The sequence below is a fragment of the Piliocolobus tephrosceles genome, chromosome 20, assembly GCF_002776525.5.
Source record: "Piliocolobus tephrosceles isolate RC106 chromosome 20, ASM277652v3, whole genome shotgun sequence".
In the NCBI taxonomy this organism is placed as follows: domain Eukaryota; kingdom Metazoa; phylum Chordata; class Mammalia; order Primates; family Cercopithecidae; genus Piliocolobus; species Piliocolobus tephrosceles.
This window is the reverse complement of record NC_045453.1, coordinates 32,667,574-32,686,342: the sequence shown is the minus strand read 5'-3', so window position 1 is coordinate 32,686,342 and position 18,769 is coordinate 32,667,574. Positions and strand designations below refer to the sequence as shown.

The 18,769-nt window shown below is 32.6% G+C and overlaps 1 protein-coding gene across 1 annotated transcript in view; it reads left to right on the top strand.

Moving 5' to 3' along the window:
- Positions 1–2,584: 2,584 nt before the first annotated feature.
- The window catches only part of SYCP2 (synaptonemal complex protein 2), a 58,255-nt gene continuing 42,070 nt past the window's right edge, over positions 2,585–18,769 (top strand). The window contains exons 1-13 of the mRNA XM_023231980.2: positions 2,585–2,640; positions 3,572–3,712; positions 4,533–4,661; positions 5,415–5,519; positions 5,847–5,871; positions 8,460–8,545; positions 9,488–9,573; positions 10,136–10,170; positions 11,057–11,199; positions 11,282–11,334; positions 12,862–12,907; positions 13,426–13,521; positions 18,118–18,178. Of these exons, the coding sequence (XP_023087748.2) occupies positions 2,617–2,640; positions 3,572–3,712; positions 4,533–4,661; positions 5,415–5,519; positions 5,847–5,871; positions 8,460–8,545; positions 9,488–9,573; positions 10,136–10,170; positions 11,057–11,199; positions 11,282–11,334; positions 12,862–12,907; positions 13,426–13,521; positions 18,118–18,178 (1,030 nt within the window). The 5' untranslated portion in view covers positions 2,585–2,616. The remainder of the gene's footprint in view (positions 2,641–3,571; positions 3,713–4,532; positions 4,662–5,414; positions 5,520–5,846; positions 5,872–8,459; positions 8,546–9,487; positions 9,574–10,135; positions 10,171–11,056; positions 11,200–11,281; positions 11,335–12,861; positions 12,908–13,425; positions 13,522–18,117; positions 18,179–18,769) is intronic.

The following is an 18,769-nucleotide window of genomic DNA, read 5'->3' as shown; positions in this document are numbered from 1 at the left end:
GTTCTAGAAACTTAATTGTTTTCAATTTTCGTTCCACCTGGAAATGGTGTTTGCGTACAGTATGAGATGGTTGGTATGAAGTAGTGAGGTTTTGTTGTATTTCTTATGAACATCCGGTTGAACAGTATAGATTAATTGTAAAGATTATCTTACCCTTTCCTTACTGCTTTGTGTTCTACCTTTATTGTAAATCAGGTCATGTCTATAGGTCTGTTTCTGGATTCTCTTTTCAGTTCCATCTGTGTTGGACTTTTATGTTAAATCCAACGGTAAGAGTTTTATTAGCTTTCTTTTGGTTAATGTTTGTGTGGTAGATATCTTTTCTTTTTATTTACAACTTTTTTATAGCCCTTTATTTAAGGTATATCTCTTAAAAGTATAATTTTGGGTAGCATATAGTTTTAAAAATGATTAACCTACCCGACAGTTCAACTTTTTTCTTTTTAATTTTTGTGGGTACGTAGTAGGTGTCAATACAGTATGTGAGATGTTTCGATACAGGCATGCAATGTTAAATGAGCACATTATGGAGAATGGGGTATCCATCCCTCAAGCATTGATCCTTTGAGGACAATCTGACTTTTAATTGGAGTTGTAGGGGAGGCAAAACTTTACCTCTTCCCTTTTAGAGTTAAATTGACAGATCAACTGGAGAAAGGCACACAAATTTCTTTAATACAAGTTTTACATGACACAGGATCCCTCATAAGAAAATGAAGACCCAAAGAAGTAGTTAGGGTCAGTCAGTTATATACTGAATTGGATAAAGAATAGTTAAGTTGTGAAATAAGATAAGGCAAAGAAGCTTTAGGCTAGGGTAGTTAATTGGGTGGAGAAATGACTAGGAAGATAAGGGTTGGTTTAACAAAGTTTGGTTGTACAGATTTTCTTGATTTTTAACTTTCCCCCCTTGATTATAAGATTACTTCCCTTTTGGTATAGGGAGGACATCTTTCACATGGGAATTTCATATCCTGCTTTTAGGAAACAGAATTAAGGTCAGAATGATCTTGTACCTGCTGTTTTTTGTTAAGTGCCCTTGATTTAAAATAGTCAATATGTCAGATCAGCATATTGGGAGGGTGACATATTCTTACCTCTTTAGAGTATTTAATATATTTACTTTCAATGTAATTATTGATATGTAACTTTTAATCTATCACCTTACTTTGTGTTTTCTGTTTTTCCTTCTTGTTCTGCGTCTCTTTCTGTCTGTCTCTATGGATTAAAATGAAAACATTACAGCCTCCCTCCCCCACTTAGCTTAGTAGTTATGTATTCTTTCACTGCTTATGTAGTGGTTACATTGGAAATGATGACGTACATTCTTTTTGTTTATTTTAGAGACAGAGTCTCCCTCTCTTGCCCAGGCTAGAGTACAGTGTTGTGGCCATAGCTCACTGTAACCTCCAACTTCTAGGCTCAAGCAATTTCTCACCCCAGCCTCCAGAGTAGCTGGGATTACAGGTGCACACCACCATACCCAGCTAATTAAAAAAAAATTATTTTTGTAGACATGGAGTCTTGTAACATACAATATTTTTAAAAAACATTTCCTAATTATTAAAATGAGATGGTAAAAACATCATCGGACTTTATTATTTATAAATGAATAATACTATCAGGCACATGGTTCCTCTCAGAATGACCTTTAGTACTTTGCTCCAAAAAAGGCAGGCAAATAATTATGCATATTCTACAAAACAGGGATACAGAGCTTTGAGGATGACTACAGCAATGATTTGCATTTTCTTGACCAAAATAATGTTAATTCCTTAGGTGTTCATGGCAGGGAGAATAAATGACCTCTATCTTCGATCCTTGTCAGAAACACACCAGATAGGATTGTTTGAAGTGATTTAATCTATTTTTGGTCCTGTTTTCATAAGCATGGAATCTCTCTTTAGAACCTGGTAGATACTTTCTGTTAGCCATATTGCAATATATTAATTTGTGGCAGTTATTTATATTTGCACCCCATGGTCTTTAAGGATCCAGGTAACTTTGGGAAAGTGAGGTCCTCACCTTAATTTCAGCATTCAACCAGAAATTGGGGGTTCTTTCTTTCCTGAACACTCTCGTGGATATATGAAATGCGTTTGGGTTATCTTTTCCTCACTCTTTTCCTTCATATTTTGATCCTGTTCATTGTTAGCATATCTGTATATCCCTTCTTGAATATTAATAGTCCAAATTTCATGTACACATTAATTCAAGAGTTTTTTTTTTTTTTCCTTGTTCTCAAAGGTGGAACAAGTATAGCAGGGAATCACTGGAATGGGAGATCCAGGTTATTCTTTTACTAGCTTTCTGACCTTTTGGCAAGATATTTGACATTAATTTAAGTAATCTATAAAAAGGAAGAGCTTGAGTAAATGATCTTCAGGCTTTTTCTCTGGAAAATTCTTTGATCATATTCAAATATGTAATTTTATAAACAGGTAAATGTTTAGTGAGGAAGTTAAACAATATTGCCTTTGGTATAAATAACATGCTTATTTATGTGTGTAAGATATTTAAACTGTTAAACACATGAAACAGATTGTGAGATACAGAAAATATATATTTTCTTTTATAGGTGTTTATTTTGTCTTGCTTTTTTTTAATGAAGTCAAAATGCCAATAAGACCAGATCTCCAGGTATGTAGTCCTAGACCAAAAGTATTTGAATTCTGAAAATCACTTTTTGTTTACTTATAGGTATTCAGTGCTATGTTTTTAGCAATGACAAAGCTTACATGTTTTTATGAAATGGTCAAGAATAGTTTAAAGTGTCCTTTCATGTATTCAATAGATGTTTGCAAAAGCTATATTAAGAATATTTATAAAGTATTAAAGATGCTGATTCTTTATACCTAACTTTTACATTGAAAAGAATTATGCATTGATTCATGCATAATTTATGCTTGGATATTTTTGTATTAAGTTTTAGAGATTAAGATACTGTATATTTAGGTAAAGTGTAAGTGTTAATAATCTATTCAACATGTATGTAGTTCACAGCCAAACCTGTTTAGTGATCAGGTTGTAGTGTGAACATTTGTTATTAATGAAGTTGTACTTTAATAGCAAGGATGGCAGATTTTATTAAGGTTATAAATATTATATAATGGTAATGCTTATGTTATGTTAGTTGGCATAATTTCTAAAAGGTGCTTTTGCCTGTCTTGATGCATTTTTTTCTTTACTGTTTAAACCCTGTTAAGAGATTCATAGTCAGGTATACTAGGCTTTTATTCATTGTATTAAGTATTAGTTACTTTAAAGTTTTTTTGATTTTTTTCATCAGGTTTCTGTTGAGTTTGACATAAAGATGACTTTGGTAATAAAAGATATGAATTGGAAATATTAGTAAAATATTTTTTAATCAGTCTTATTATCAAAGAAATGTAATTTCTAATTCAGTTTTTCCAAATTTAATAGTGGCCATATTTTTAAAAAATAAGTGAATTAATAATTTGAGTTCATTTGAGAGTTTTCATGTGGAAACAGTTCTCAAATTACTAGATTGCATAGGTAATTAATTTTGGTTTTGATACAATATGTGCCATTAAATATATTTCTCTAGCAGTTGGAAAAATGCATTGATGATGCTTTAAGAAAAAATGATTTCAAACCTTTGAAAACACTTTTGCAAATTGATATTTGTGAAGATGTGAAGATTAAATGCAGCAAACAGTTTTTCCACAAGGTGGACAACCTTATATGCAGGGTAAATATTCATTTTTGCTCAATGGTTGTTACAATTATTAGATAGAACTCTAGTTTTAGAAGGAAGTACTCCATTAGAAAAAAACGAATAGAAAGGCTTGGGCAAGCTCAGTTATGATTATATAAATAAATGCTTATTTCACCATTTGCTTATTTTTGTTTGTTTGTTTGAGGAATTTCAACACATTGGAATGTCATTTCCCAAATAAAAAATACAAAAATATGTGTTCACATGTGCTTTACTATCAACTGTGGCTGAAATTGGGGAAAAAATACTTCAGCTCTTTGAAGTTTAAACAAGTTGATAGATTTTTTTAAAAACCTATCAGTGTATACTTGATGTTACATAGACAATGCCTACTTCTGTCAAAACTAAAACATAAAAAAAACACCCCAAACTTTAAATTTAATTGATCATATTTAAGGCATTTTCTTACATGATAAAAGGTGATTATTGATAATCCCCCCAGTATCTGAGATTCCTTATGAATCCAAGAAATTGAATAAAAGTTTCTTGTTTCTGTTAAATACATGGAGCTTTTTAGAATGGAAAGTAGCTAATTCATTGTATCATAGTATAAAGTTTCTTGGATTTATACAGATTTCCATTTTTGTCCTGAGTTTGTCATTCCCTGACTGTATGACTTTGGGCAGGACACATTCTTAAACCACATTTTCATCTGTTGCAATATAGAGATGATTAAAATGACCATCTTTCAGGATTTGTGAAGATTAAAATATGTGTGCAATGCTCCTTGTACAATGTCTGTTTCATACTGTTTTGTGTTTACAGAAATTTTAATGTATAGCTTTTATTTCAGGAACTTAATAAAGAGGATATCCACAATGTTTCAGCCATTTTGGTTTCTGTTGGAAGATGTGGCAAAAATATCAGTGTATTGGGGCAAGCTGGCCTTCTAACAATGATAAAACAAGGACTAATACAAAAGATAAGTATAGAATATGTAACATATTTATGTGAATGAAATATTATAAAAGATACGCTTTCTAATAAATTATCCAAATTGTTGAAAATAAATTTAGGAACTTTATGTACAATTTTGGGAATAAAATATTTCTATAACTTGTCATATATGTTACAAATATAAAGATCACAAGGAAACTGTACAAAGACAGACTCCTTGATAATCATGTGAGTTTAAGCTCAAGGCCTTTACTTGCTTTATTAACTCTTTAACTCTTCTTATTCTCTAACTTCCTTTTTTTGTTTTTATATTTATCTGTCTCCCATGCTAGAATGTAGGATATTTATTTTTGTCTGTTTTGTTCATTGCTACATTATTGGCACCTAGAATAGTATCTGAGATGTATGTACTCAAATATCTGAATTGATTAAGGTAAAATAATATGAAAACTTTTCAGATAGTAACAATATAAAAAATGGTCTAAATTGTGATGATAATTTACTTCTTTCTATTATAATAAATGTACCCTAACTAGGAATTTGAAGGGGAAATAAGAATCCTCTACATGGAATCAAGATTAACTTCATCTATTCCCATTTTAAACAATGGGAAAAGATAGTTTAAAAAAAAAAATCTTTAAAAACATGAATTTATTTTGATACAATACTAAAATTTTAGTGTGTCTTTATTCCTAGGCTTACTGTTTATACAAAGACAAGTACATTCTTAAAATTATTAAAATGAAACTCAAAGTAATAAGTTCATTCCTCTTTTTACATGGTTGCCTGGTTTGAAAAATCCAAGGAGATTATTCAGAGTCAAGGAAATTCAAAAGAAGAAGCTGTTCTAAATATGATAGAAGACTTAGTTGATCTTCTGCTGGTAAAAATCACATTGATTACACTGATGTTTATAAAGCATGTGTTTATTTAAAAAACAATTTGTGATCTCTGTGCCCTGAGCCTAAAAGTCACTAACAGATTGGTTGGTGCCTTGGTTGGATTGGTCTGTTCAGATTGTATAAAGCATTTATTCTGGTAAATATAATTAAATTAAATTAAATATAGTTAAATTAGTTAATAAAAAATAAACATGCTATGAGTTAAAATGTAATCTGTCATTTCAGTACCATTTGTAATGGTTTATAATATTGTAATGGTTTGTAATATATAGTAACTTGTAAATTAAATATTATTCACTTTTTTTCAGGTCATACATGATGTCAGTGATGAAGGTATAATAAACACTTATTTTCTATTGGAACAAAAATTACCGTTAGAGCTTTAGTATAATTTTACAATTCCCATAGTATTGTCCTAGTATTAAGAACCCATTATCTGATTCAAGGATCAACAAACTTTTCCTGTAAAGGGCCAGATAGAAATATTTTAGACTTTGTAGTCCAAGAGAAAAACAATTAAGAATATTATGTAGGTACTTGTATAACAAGAAAGAAAAACAAATTTCTATGAGTGATTTATTGATGCCATTGAAAATATAGTTGTACAATTTTTTGTAATATAGGTCTACTAATAAGGAAACTTGCATTCTTTTTGTGAGAGAATAACATTTCACTTAATTAGGGCTCAGAGTTAGTGTTTTGTTTGCAAAATTGATTGTAATGTTCATTTGTTAATCCCTATCTATAATGAGGTTTTATGTATGTCACATTAGAAAATGGCTTTTCATGCAGACAATGCCAAATACTGATATCACTGCATGAGCATGCTTTTAATTGAGCGTGTTCATCACTTGAAAGGCATTAATAGAATTGTTAGGTTGTTAACATTTGCATTTTAGAATGTCATTGCATTGCAGATTAATCACTTCCAATTGAAGGTTATGTGGAAGCTTCCCAATTGCACAATTAAATGAATTTTGAATTGTGGAAATTTCCTTAGTACTTACAACAAAGCCCAGAAACACTGCTAGACCTGTAGTTGGAGTTTGGAAAAAATATATCCCCTGCAAATTTGTGTGGTAATGGAGATGTTGCTTCCTGTTTTAACTTTTGACAGTCTGTGAAGTGTATAAAGCAGCATAGCATTACTTGCCTTTCAGATCACCTTAGTTATCAGAATGACTTCATTGCAGTGTTAAGTTCATGATACAAGCATTATTTTGTCTTGTAATTTTGTGCCCAATTCATTTAGAAACATTGTCAATTCTGCAGCCAGTGCTAATTACCAAAGCCATTCAGTATTCAACAATAAGAGTTGAGGATAGTTCTTATTCAGAAAAATTTCTGTCTTGGTGCTGGATATCAAAAAGTCACAATGAAACCCCACTGCCATTGGACTGCTGTGTGGTAGGGAAAGTTGAATACTCAACTTCTGCTTCTGACAAAAATTCAAATAACTGACCATGGCTAAATTGACAAGAGTGAGTGATGTTCACCTTTGACAGGACTGTTTTAATAAAACATGATAGATTCAAATAGTTTTCACAGAGCACTTGCTGGTGAGTAATACAGTCATGCAAAAACAGACAGTGAGTTACATTTAGTTTGTGGGCCATAGTTTGCCAACCTTTGATCTAATGGAACAATTTTTCAATAGTAAATTGAGAATACAGAATATGTTACTACTTATTCTTTGACTTGTGGCCTGCTGGTGCCAAGCAATCAGATCCAAGTTATTTTAGCTCTGTGTTGATTGAAGAAGACTTACCTAGGATTGGTCAGTGAGGGTGGTGAATTATTTATAGATAAAGTACTTGCTGCCTTCAGAGCCAAAAAGTTTTAAACAGATTGCCATTGATTTAAATAATAATTAATCCTACCTCTTCATTGATTGATTTTGCTACATAACAATGTTGTTTAAATTTTTAAGTTTTTAGGGAAAAAACAGTCCTAAACACTAGCAATTAATTATAAAGTGATCCACCTGATTTTTAAAGTAAATAATTGTGTCTTTTCATCTGAGTACTTTTTTTCTTTTTATGTAGTCACTTTGGAAAACTGTACATTTGTCGTTACAGTATTTCCATTGTTTAAAGTTATTTTTAGAATTTGCATTATGAAACAGCATGTACACATTCCTCTGAATATACTTAGTATTGATAAAGCCTCATCTTTCAAAAATGCGTTAACCTAAAAGTGGCTCACATAATTTAGGACTTCATTGGGGTTAAGATGTGTTGTTCTTAATGGGTATAAAAATTTTTGATGTTTAACTAAAAATTAATGAGGTCAGTTTTGGTAAAAGCCTCAGATTTGAACTTTTCAATTTTGAACTATGTTTACTTAATCTAAAAAGAAAATACCTCCTATGTGCCTGCAGTTAGAAACTAGATCTAGAGTTGTCCCTTGACAGTATTAAAATCAGTCACATTTGTTGAATGGTGTTTTTTGCAAGGCCAAATAGAATTAGGACTTAATTTCATTCTTTCTCATCCCAAGCCCTATTGGGCCTTCTTCTGAACTGCAGTAGTATATCCTTTCCACTAACTCTTTTTTTATTTATTTTTATTTTTTGAGACAAGGTCTCACTCTGTCACCCAGGCTGGAGTATAGTGGCATAATCATGGCTCACTGCAGCCTTGACCTCCTGTGCTCAGGTGATTCTCCCACCTCAGCTTCCCATGTAGCTGGGATTACAGGTGCCTGGCTAATTTTTGTACAGACAGGATTTTGCCATGTTGCCCAGGCTGGTCTCAAACTCCTGGGCTCAAGCAGTCTACCCACCTGGGCCTTCCAAAGTGCTAGGATTATAGGCCTGAGTTGCCATGCCTGGCCCCTTTCTGCTAACTCTTATAAGAAAAGACTGACAGTTGAGAGGATTTGAAATGAACATTTATCAATAATTTAACACTTTTATTCAGGTAAAAAACAAGTAGTGGAAAGTTTCGTACCTCGCATTTGTTCCCTGGTTATTGACTCAAGAGTGAATATTTGTATTCAGCAAGAGGTAAAGTCATTTATTTGTTTGTGTTTTAAAAACTAAAAATGAGAAAGTGAAGAAAATCAATAGCAATTAAATTGAAAATTTATTTCATCTAGGACTAAATTACTTACCTTGGAGTATATTTCTATCATCTTAACCATCTATTGCCTGACATATTTCCTAAATAGTTATTGAAAATTTATAACCATATGGGTTTATGTATGCATATAGCTCAAATCGAAATAAATTATACCATCCAGATTTTTGGGGTGCTTAAGTAGTTAAATGCTAAAAATAATCTGTATTAGTATATTTATGTGTGTACATGTACTATAATCATAAGAACAAAATTAATAAAGTAACATTTTTGGCTTCCTCAGATCTTATAATGGAGTTAAAATAAATATAACTTTTATTGCAAAAAGTACAAGTGCTTTAAGTACAGGAGTCATGTTATATTCTATTTTTGATATTCTAGTTTGTTGTTTTTATATTATTTTATACTTTATTATTTTTATTTTTTTGAGAGAGTCTTGCTCTATCTGCCCAGGCTGGAGTGCAGTGGCGCAATCTCAGCTCACTGCAACCTCTGCCTCCCAGGTTCAAGTGCTTCTCCTGCCTCCCTCCTGAGTAACTGGGGTTACAGATGTGCGTTACCATGCCCAGCTAATTTTTGTATTTTTGGTAGAGACAGGGTTTCACTATGTGGCCAGGCTGATCTTGAACTCCTGACATCAAGTGATCCACCCACCTCGGCCATCCAAAGCGCTGGTATTATAGGCGTGAGCCACCGTGCCTGGCCTGTTTTATACTTTATATATTCTTTCCTCCATCCTACTCCATTCCCATAATAAGACTCAGTGATTAAGAAAAAATTAGGCTTCTAAGTTTATGTGCTTAGAGTATTTCTCTAAATAGTGTTTCACTGAATATAAAGTTAATGCATTATCTTTTTTTCTTTTCTAGATAATTAAAAAAATGAATGCTATGCTTGACAAAATGCCTCAAGATGCCCGGAAAATACTCTCTAACCAAGAAATGTTAATTCTCATGTAATAATCTGTACTATATTGTTTTTATTCTTTTTTTTTTTTTTTTTTTCCTGAGATGGAGTCTCACTCTGTCACCTAGGCTGGAGTGCAGTGGTGCGATCTCGGCTCACTGCAAGCTCCGCCTTCCAGGTTCATGCCATTCTCCTGCCTCAGCCTCCCGAGTAGCTGGGACTACAGGTGGCCACCACCACACCCGGCTAATTTTTTGTATTTTTAGTAGAGACAGTGTTTCACTGTGGTCTCGATCTCCTGACCTCTTGATCCGCCCACCTCGGCCTCCTAAAACGCTGGGATTACAGGACCGCGCCCAGCTGTTTTTATTCTTAAAGTCAATAATTTAAGAATGTTTTATAAGACAGACAACCATGAGTTTGCATTAATAATGAAACTGATAAACTGTTGCAGCTTTTTAATATAATTTAGTATATGTATATAATTTCTGCAAAAGTCGATGATATTAGCCAATTGTAAATTTTAGTGAAGTTTCTTTTCCTCCTAAACATGTGGAATTCCTATTTAATTGATACTGGTCCATTTTATAATCTGTTGTTTTAATTCACAGGAGTAGTATGGGAGAAAGGATTTTAGATGCTGGAGGTAAGTATGTCTTTTCAAAATCTAAAATTATTCCATATTTATGAATAGCAGATAGTATTTTTTAATTAAAATATTAGCATAGCAATGTGAGACTGAGGGAATTATAAACGTTAGGTACAATTAAGCAATTTTTAATAAATATAAATAAAATGTATCTTTGGGACAAAAATAATTTATGACAGTAGGCATTAGATACATACGATTTGTACCTAATGGTAGACTTATGAATAATATAATAGCTTAAGATAATAGCTTAAATTAATAGCTTAATTTAATAGCTTAATATAATAGCTTAATTAAAACTTAATAGCTTAACATAATAGCGTAAAATAATATCTTAATTTTTCGATAGACCTGAACTACTTGTGCTAAGAAATTCCTCAGACAGTATTTTATGAAATTAGGATGTCTGATATTCTTGGTATTAATGTATTTGTTTTTAAACAATGTGTTTATTAAAATAACTTAAAATTTATTTTCTAAGCTTTTTGTGAATGAATTTTAATATGGTGATTTACGTGTAGAATAAATCATGGTTTAAAGTACCGTGGGATAACTGTAAACATGTTACACGAGAGGAAAACAGATTTTGTAACTTACAGATAACTGTATGGGTTACTTCGCATTTTATGGCAGTGTCTTTGAATATTTAGAAGTCTCAAATTTTTAAAACATTTTACTTATTTCTTCTTTAGCACACTTGTTATTTGGGCTGTGTTAATTCTTCAAATGATATTTCTAATCCATATGAAGAAAATATTAATAGATTAATAAATTACACTAATATATTCTTATTTCTCTTGTTTTAATACCTTATAAAACATCTGGTCTTTCATGAACTTAATTTTCATAATTGTAAATCAAACATTAACTATTTTTTTAATAGATTATGACTTACAGGTAGGCATTGTAGAAGCTTTATGTAGAATGACCACAGAAAAACAAAGGCAAGAACTGGCACATCAGTGGTTTTCAATGGATTTTATTGCTAAGGCATTTAAAAGAATTAAGAACTCTGAATTTGAAACAGTAAGTTGTATAACAATAACAGAAATTTGTGAATTTTTAAAAATTATTATAATTTTTTAAAAGTATTTCTCTTTAAAATTAGGATTGCAGGATATTTCTCAACCTTGTAAATGGCATGCTTGGAGACAAAAGAAGGTAAACTTAATGCAAGATACAACCATTTACTGATAAAGAACTAGAGCTCAAGAGTGAGCACCCAATGTTGCATCTTTATACATTTAACTTTATTTGTTCTTGTATGTTGGAGAGTAAAATGTTCTTAGATAATTTAAAACAATGATATGATTTTAGCAAATTACTACACCAGTAATCTGAAATAATTCTGCACTGGCCTTGTTTTATTTTGTACTTTTTAGAGGGAAAAGTTCATTTCTGTTTAATTCATATTAATTAATAACTTTGGATATATTTCTGAGTTGCATATCCATTATTATTTAATGTTTGAGGGATAATAAAAATCTAGACATATTTATTACTTGAATCATCTCCTTCATCCACATACTAGAATGTAAATATATAGGAAACAAATCATCTTCCTTTATAATTAACATACAGTAATTATATGTTTCTGAGGGGCATGAAAGGATATGTAATGTAAATTTTAATCATTTTTTTATAACGACCGAAAAACAGAATTTGCAATGCCTGGCACCTTATAGATGTTCATCACAATTATTGGATGAATGAGTTCACATTTACTGTACTTAATAAAGAAATTAAAGGTATTGTCAGGGTTGTGCAAGAAGTCATATTACCTGGATTTGAATCTGTAAGTTCCTCTCTTCCTGTTCTAATATTGGGCAAATTATTTAACCTTACATGCCTCAGTTTCCTTAGCTGTTATATAATATTAATAATTACCTCATATGTTTGTGGTATAGATTAAATGAGATAATATGCTAAATATTTAAAATAGTATCTAAGAAAGCATTCTGTGAATTTAACCATTTTTAACATAATTATTGTATTTTCTGATTTAAGTTCTGTGAAAACATATATTAATAAGCTAAATTAGGAAACTGCTTATATTTGATAGTACACTGTATTAGTCTGTTTTCATACTGCTGATAAAGACATACCAGAGACTGAGAAATTTACAAAAGAAAAAGATGTAATTGAACTTAAAGTTCCACGTGACTGGGGAAGCCTCACAATCATGGTGGAAGGCAAGGAGGAGCAAGTCCCATCTTACATGGATAGCAGCAGGCAAAGAGAGAATGAGGAAGATGCAAAAGCAGAAACCCCTGATAAAACCATCAGATCTCATTAAACTTATTCACTACCACGAGAACAGTATGGGAGAAACTGCCCTCATGATTCAGTTATCTCCCACCTGGTCCCTCACGTGGGAATTATGATAGTACCATTCAAGATGAGATTTGGGTGGGGACACAGAGCCAACCCATATCACACACAGAAACATTTGGTGCAATCATTTTAGTCAAAATGGTAGATTGAATAGTATCCTCAAAGTAATATGGTTTTCTCTACATAAATGTCCACTAAACATGTATTTTGGAAAGTATTAGAGAAATATTATTTTATTTCAATTATTATGATCACTGCCTGATTTCCTTTTGATTCTAGGCATGATTTCTATTGCTGGACAAGATATGCTGTGAAAGCTTATTTATTTTTTTCTTAAACTGCTTTTTATTTCAGGGTCTTTACATTTCCTTGTTTATCAGCATTTCTTGATAAATATGAGGTAAAATTTTAACTTAACATGTTAGTTACTGTATGAATTTTGATAGTCAAGTGAATTATGAGTTAAAAATGAATAAGAACATTAAAAATAGTTGTAATTAGATCATGAATATAGCTGATCTAGTATTCTGTATCTGACAGTGATACCAGGAGAAATTTTATGGAACAGCGTATTCATTGCCAAGAATAACTGAAAAATAAAGGCTGTAGTCCAAATTTTCTCCTGTTTACTTAAGACCATTATTGATTTGTCATGTGTGAATCTATTCAAACTAGTACTTTCAACCTTCATTAGCACTTGGAATATTCATGATTTCTTGGAGCTAGTTGATTTTTTTATAAAATATTAAAGTAGCAGTTTATTTTATTGTTTTAAAATTTAAATATTGTACTTGTCTATTCTTTCTCTTCTCTCCCCTTCTAGCTTTGTTTTCTTGCTTTAGCCATGAATATAACATCGTAATTTTCTGTTATTTTTAAATCATTGTATATGCCAGTTTTGTATGTTTATTTTATTAGCTGCAAATACCATCAGATGAAAAACTTGAGGAATTTTGGATTGATTTTAATCTTGGGAGTCAGACTCTCTCATTCTACATTGCTGGAGATAATGATGTAAGTTTTATTTCCTTGGTATTACTCTTTATGTATATGTATATATAAGATTTTTACTCACTATAAGAATGTGGATTTATTTGTATGTTCTAGCCAGTCTACATAGATTTTAACATTAGCTCTAGTAATTTGATTAGCATAGCGACCCACCAAGCTAATTATAAATGAAAATTACTTCTGATGTTTTATTTTATGAGAAAAAATAATGCTAAATTTTAATACTAATTTTTTAACATAAACTTTTCAAAAATAAATGTTAATTCATGACAGATACAATTTTATATTCACATAAACAAAGTGAACTGACTTTAGAAAATGGAATAGTTACTCAAATACAGAGGCACTCTATTGAAAATATTAACAGAGAGTGACAAGTGGTTCTAACTTAATCATTCATAAAATCTTCTCTTTGGAAATAGGACTTGATTGGGAGTTAATTTTAGTCTTTTTCTTCCTATGCTTTATCATAGCTGTGCTCAGATCTTCCAAATAGGTGTCATGTTTTCTGCTGACCTGAATATTTTTTACCTAAGGAAAATCCTTGAGCCATTATTTCATAATAGCTACCACCTCATATTTGATACATTTGCATACATTTAGCTTAAATTGTGTAGTCTATTTGCCAAAATCTGAGTAAGAGTTGATCAGCATTTACTAATCTGGTTGTGGCTGGTGATATTATAATAAGGTTTTAGTCTTTTTAGTCTGTTTCTTATAGAATCCTGCTATTTGTTCCAGGTAAACATTTTATAGATGAACATTAACCAAATGCCTTTTAGGATTTCCACATGCCTTTATTGCTTTTCATTTTAAAGTACCTTCTTAGAATGCTTAAAATTGAGTTCCAATGACTAGCACTGCTTCTCAGGGGCACTGACAGTTTCCATTAGTGTATTTCTCCTGCAGGTTTGTAGGAGTGTTTTAAGCTGATTGTTTTTCGAGGAGCTACTTAGGCAGGTGCAAAAGTAATTGCGGTTCTTGCCATTACTTTCAATGGCAGAAACTGCAATTACTTTTGCACCAGCCTAGTAGAATTTCATTTTGGGAGAAAAGTATTGTTATTAGATGGCAGTAACTACTATAAAGGAAATAAATAGGGCAATGTTCCTTCATTCAGCTTGATCTAATGGATTATTATTGAGATAAGAAAATAAGCAATTAAATACCATGAAACCCCACCTCTACTAAAAATACAAAAATTAGCTGGGTGCGGTGGCAGGCACCTGTAGTCCCAGCTACTCGGGAGGATGAGGCAGGAGAAAGACGTGAACCCAGGAGGCGGAGCTTGCAGTGAGCCCAGATTGGGCCGCTGCATTCCAGCCTGGGCGACAATGTAAGACTCAAAAAAAAAAAAAGAAAGAAAAAAAGAAAATAAGCAATTACACTGTAGCAGTATACATGATAGGGAAAGTATAAAATGCATATATAAGTATTTAATGCGTACTGTGTTCCAGACACTGATCAAGATGCTGGGGGACTCTTCTTTCCAAAACTATAGTTAGAATCCTTTCTCTCCTGAATTTCCATAGTTGTAATATGTTATTCCTTTATTCTCTCTTGCTCTCCATAAAAGCCATTCTCCACAGTGGCTCCTTGAATCCTCCTTCTGTCTCTCTGACATGGCATACAAGGCTTTTTGTGGCCTGGTCGCTGGCTGTTTCTCTGATATTTCATGTATTTTCTATGATGACTGTGTTCCAGTCATATTTATTTTTCTATTTCTCTAACACAGATTATGCTCATATTAGGTCTTTCTACTTCTTAGTTCTTCTGCGTAGACCACTGCCTCCAGGTCCTTGCATCTTAGTCCTTCCTGATTAGATTTAAGCACAAATGTTGCCTTCTCATAGAGTATTCTCAGGTTATTCAATATGAAGTAGCCTCACAGCCACATTATTCCACATTGTCTTATTTCCTTTATAGTAGTTATTATTTAAAATCATTTTGTTTATTTGTTCTTTGTTGTCTCCTTTCCTGCATAGAGAGTAAGATTAATAAGATCAGGGACTTTTTTTTTGTTTATAGCTATTCAATGGCTTATGTTTGTTGCAAGAATGAGTAAACAGAACATTGAAAGAATTGAAAGATATATAGAGGGCGTAGGGGATTGGAAAAATATAGGAAGTGTGGAGCCAAAGGAGAATTTTAAGTAAGAGGTAACATCAGTTCAATGAATATCTATTGAGAACTATGTGTCACGGATGTACTAGGCACTGGAGAACACATTTGTATAAAAGATGCCCCCTGGTAGGGGAAATGGATAAAAATAGACTGGGGAGAATGGATTACAAAGGAACACGACTAGAGGCAGTTAGGAGGCTTTTGCAATAATCCAGGTGAGAAGTAATTGTGGGATGGTTTTGAGATATAACAATGGGCATGGATGGAAATTGATAGAATCCAGAAAGACTTGAGAGGAGATAGAACTGAGCAAACTTGATTTGTTTGTAATTTTTTTAAAAAGAAGAAGGATGGCTGGGCGCGGTGGCTCAAGCCTGTAGTCCCAGCACTTTGGGAGGCTGAGACGGGTGGATTACGAGGTCAGGAGATCAAGACCATCCCGTCTCTACTAAAAAATACAAAAATCTAGCCGGGCGAGGTGGCGGGCGCCTGTAGTCCCAGCTACTCGGGAGGCTGAGGCAGGAGAATGGCGTAAACCCGGGAGGCGGAGCTTGCAGTGAGCTGAGATCCGGCCACTGCACTCCAGCCTGGGAGACAGAACAAGACTCTGTCTCAAAAAAAAAGAAGGATTACTAAAATTTGGGTAGCTAGATGGAAATTGAGTCATAAGTAAAGATATAGAAGCTATCTGTATATAAATGACAGAACCATGGTTTTTAATGAGTGCCTACATGAAAGAACTATGAAAAACAAATTTCTACAGGATAAGTAAGAGATTTTAGCTAGAAGGATACTTGAAGAATCGGCCAAAAGGGAACAAATTAAAAGGGTATAGTGTTATGGACGACAAAGGAAAGGAGGTTTTATGAGAGGAAATGATCGACACAGTGAGATATTCCTGAGAGGTGAGGTTAAATACAAACTTGTAACCCATGAAAGAGCAGTTTCACTTATGTGATGAAGAGTTTAGGCATTCCTAGAAAGTTAAAATATTTGCTAAGGAAGTAAAGACATCAAGTTAAGGAAAGAGATAGCATGAGATGTGGACTCAAAGTAGGGGTTTTTGTTGGGTATTTTAATGATAAGAGCTTTCATAAATTGATGGTGAAGGGCAGATAGGGAGAGGTTGAAGGAAAAAGTTGAGGTCAAGAGGAGGAAGGAGTATAATGGGGGAAGAGTAGGAGGTGAAAATGGAACAAAATTGCTATAACATATTGATAATTGTTGAAGCTGGGTGAGGGCATATTTTGGGTTTATAATACTGTGATTTCTGATTTAAATTAATCTGTTTGAAAATTGCCATTATGTATGTTTTTTTAAAAGTGAACTAAGTGCCTTGATATTTAAGGAAGAATCAGTTTTAAGTTGGTAGATGATAGCAATTATTGGGAATAGAGTATGCCAGCTGAGATATTCCTCAAAAGAGCAAGTTTTTTACACAGAAATATGAGGCTGCTCAAAGCTTTGGGGAAAAATTAGAATACCACCCCTTTCCTCCTGATCCTGAGGTTTTGAGGTAATGGATAAAGGTAGAGAAGAGAAGGGTATTAGTGAAAATAATAAGGATTTCGAGGAATTTCTCGGGAATGAGTTGTCCTTAAATAACAAAAGTATTTAATTTTTTTGGTTTTTTTGTTTGTGTTTGTTTTTGTTTTTGTTTTTTTGAGACCGAGTCTTGCTCTGTTGCCCAGGCTGGAGTGCAGTGGCACCATCTCGGCTCACTGCAAGTTCTGCCTCCTGGGTTCATGCCATTCTCCTGCCTCAGCCTCCCGAGTAGCTGCAACTACAGGCGCCTGCCACCAGGCCTGGCTAATTTTTTTTTTTTGTATTTTTAGTAGAGACGGGGTTTCACTGTGTTAGCCAGGATGGTCTCGATCTCCTGACCTCGTGATCCACCTGCCTTGGCCCCCCAAAGTGCTGGGATTACAGGCGTGAGCCACTGCGCCCAGCCAGGAATGGTATTTAATTTTTACTATAACTTTGTGAATTCAGTATCATTCAGTTATACAAATTTTCAATGAAAATACTTGGAGCAAACATTTTAGGTTATTATCATGCACATTCATGTTTAAATCAAAGGACAATCTGTTAATGAGTATTATGGTTACAGGACCTGGAATAGGTAGTAGGAGTGGGAATTGAGGAATGAGTATGACTTCATAAAATATTTCAAAGAAAACATAAAAAGACTTGGTAACATTTTTAAGAAGGATATCCTCTAATAAATATTAACAGTCATTCCTTTTTTGGTTAAGGACAGGAAATTGTCAAAAACGTTTCATTTTAAGAATGAACAAATACATTAAATGTAATGTATAATATGTAGTTAATTGGTGGAGCAAGAAAGGTGTTATATAAACTAGTTAGTGACTAGTAAAAAAAATTGATCGTTCATGTAACTTAAAATTTGATGTTTAAAGAAACTGTAAATCAGAAATAAATTATTTATGGCCAAAACCTGTTTTTAAATTTAAGGATCATCAATGGGAAGCAGTTACTGTGCCAGAGGAAAAAGTACAAATATACAGCATTGAAGGTATTAAATTTGTTTTTTTTTTTTTAATAATTTTCTTAATTCTTACCATATGGAACAAATATTACATCCTTTCTAGGTTAACAAAACAGACTAATGAAAGCAAAATAAGTATTTTCAGATGTTCACATTCAGAAATTCATCAAATTCCTTGATCTCATGTTTCCCTACTAATCTCCCAACTCTACACCTGTACTTACTTCCTTCCCTGTCTAGTCTAGAAACAGTGATCCAGTTTGTCATTCTTGTTTCTATGTTCAAGGCTCCTGACCTTCCATCCCATTTGCTTGATTAAATCTGAATATCTGGTTTCTCCAATCCTGTAACTGGAACTGCATAACACTAGTGGACAAAATCAGACTAGTAGTATTACAAATTTAGGTATTAAGACATATTTTAGTTATTTCAATAGACATATAATATCTCATGATTTTTATTTGCATTTTTCTAACGAACAGTGATACTGAGCACTTTTTCATGTGCTTTCTGGCCATTCATATATCTTCCTTTGTAAAGTATATATTTTAAATATTTTGTTCATGTTTTATTGGACTATCTAGTTCTTAGGTATCCTAGATTCTAATCCTTTGACAG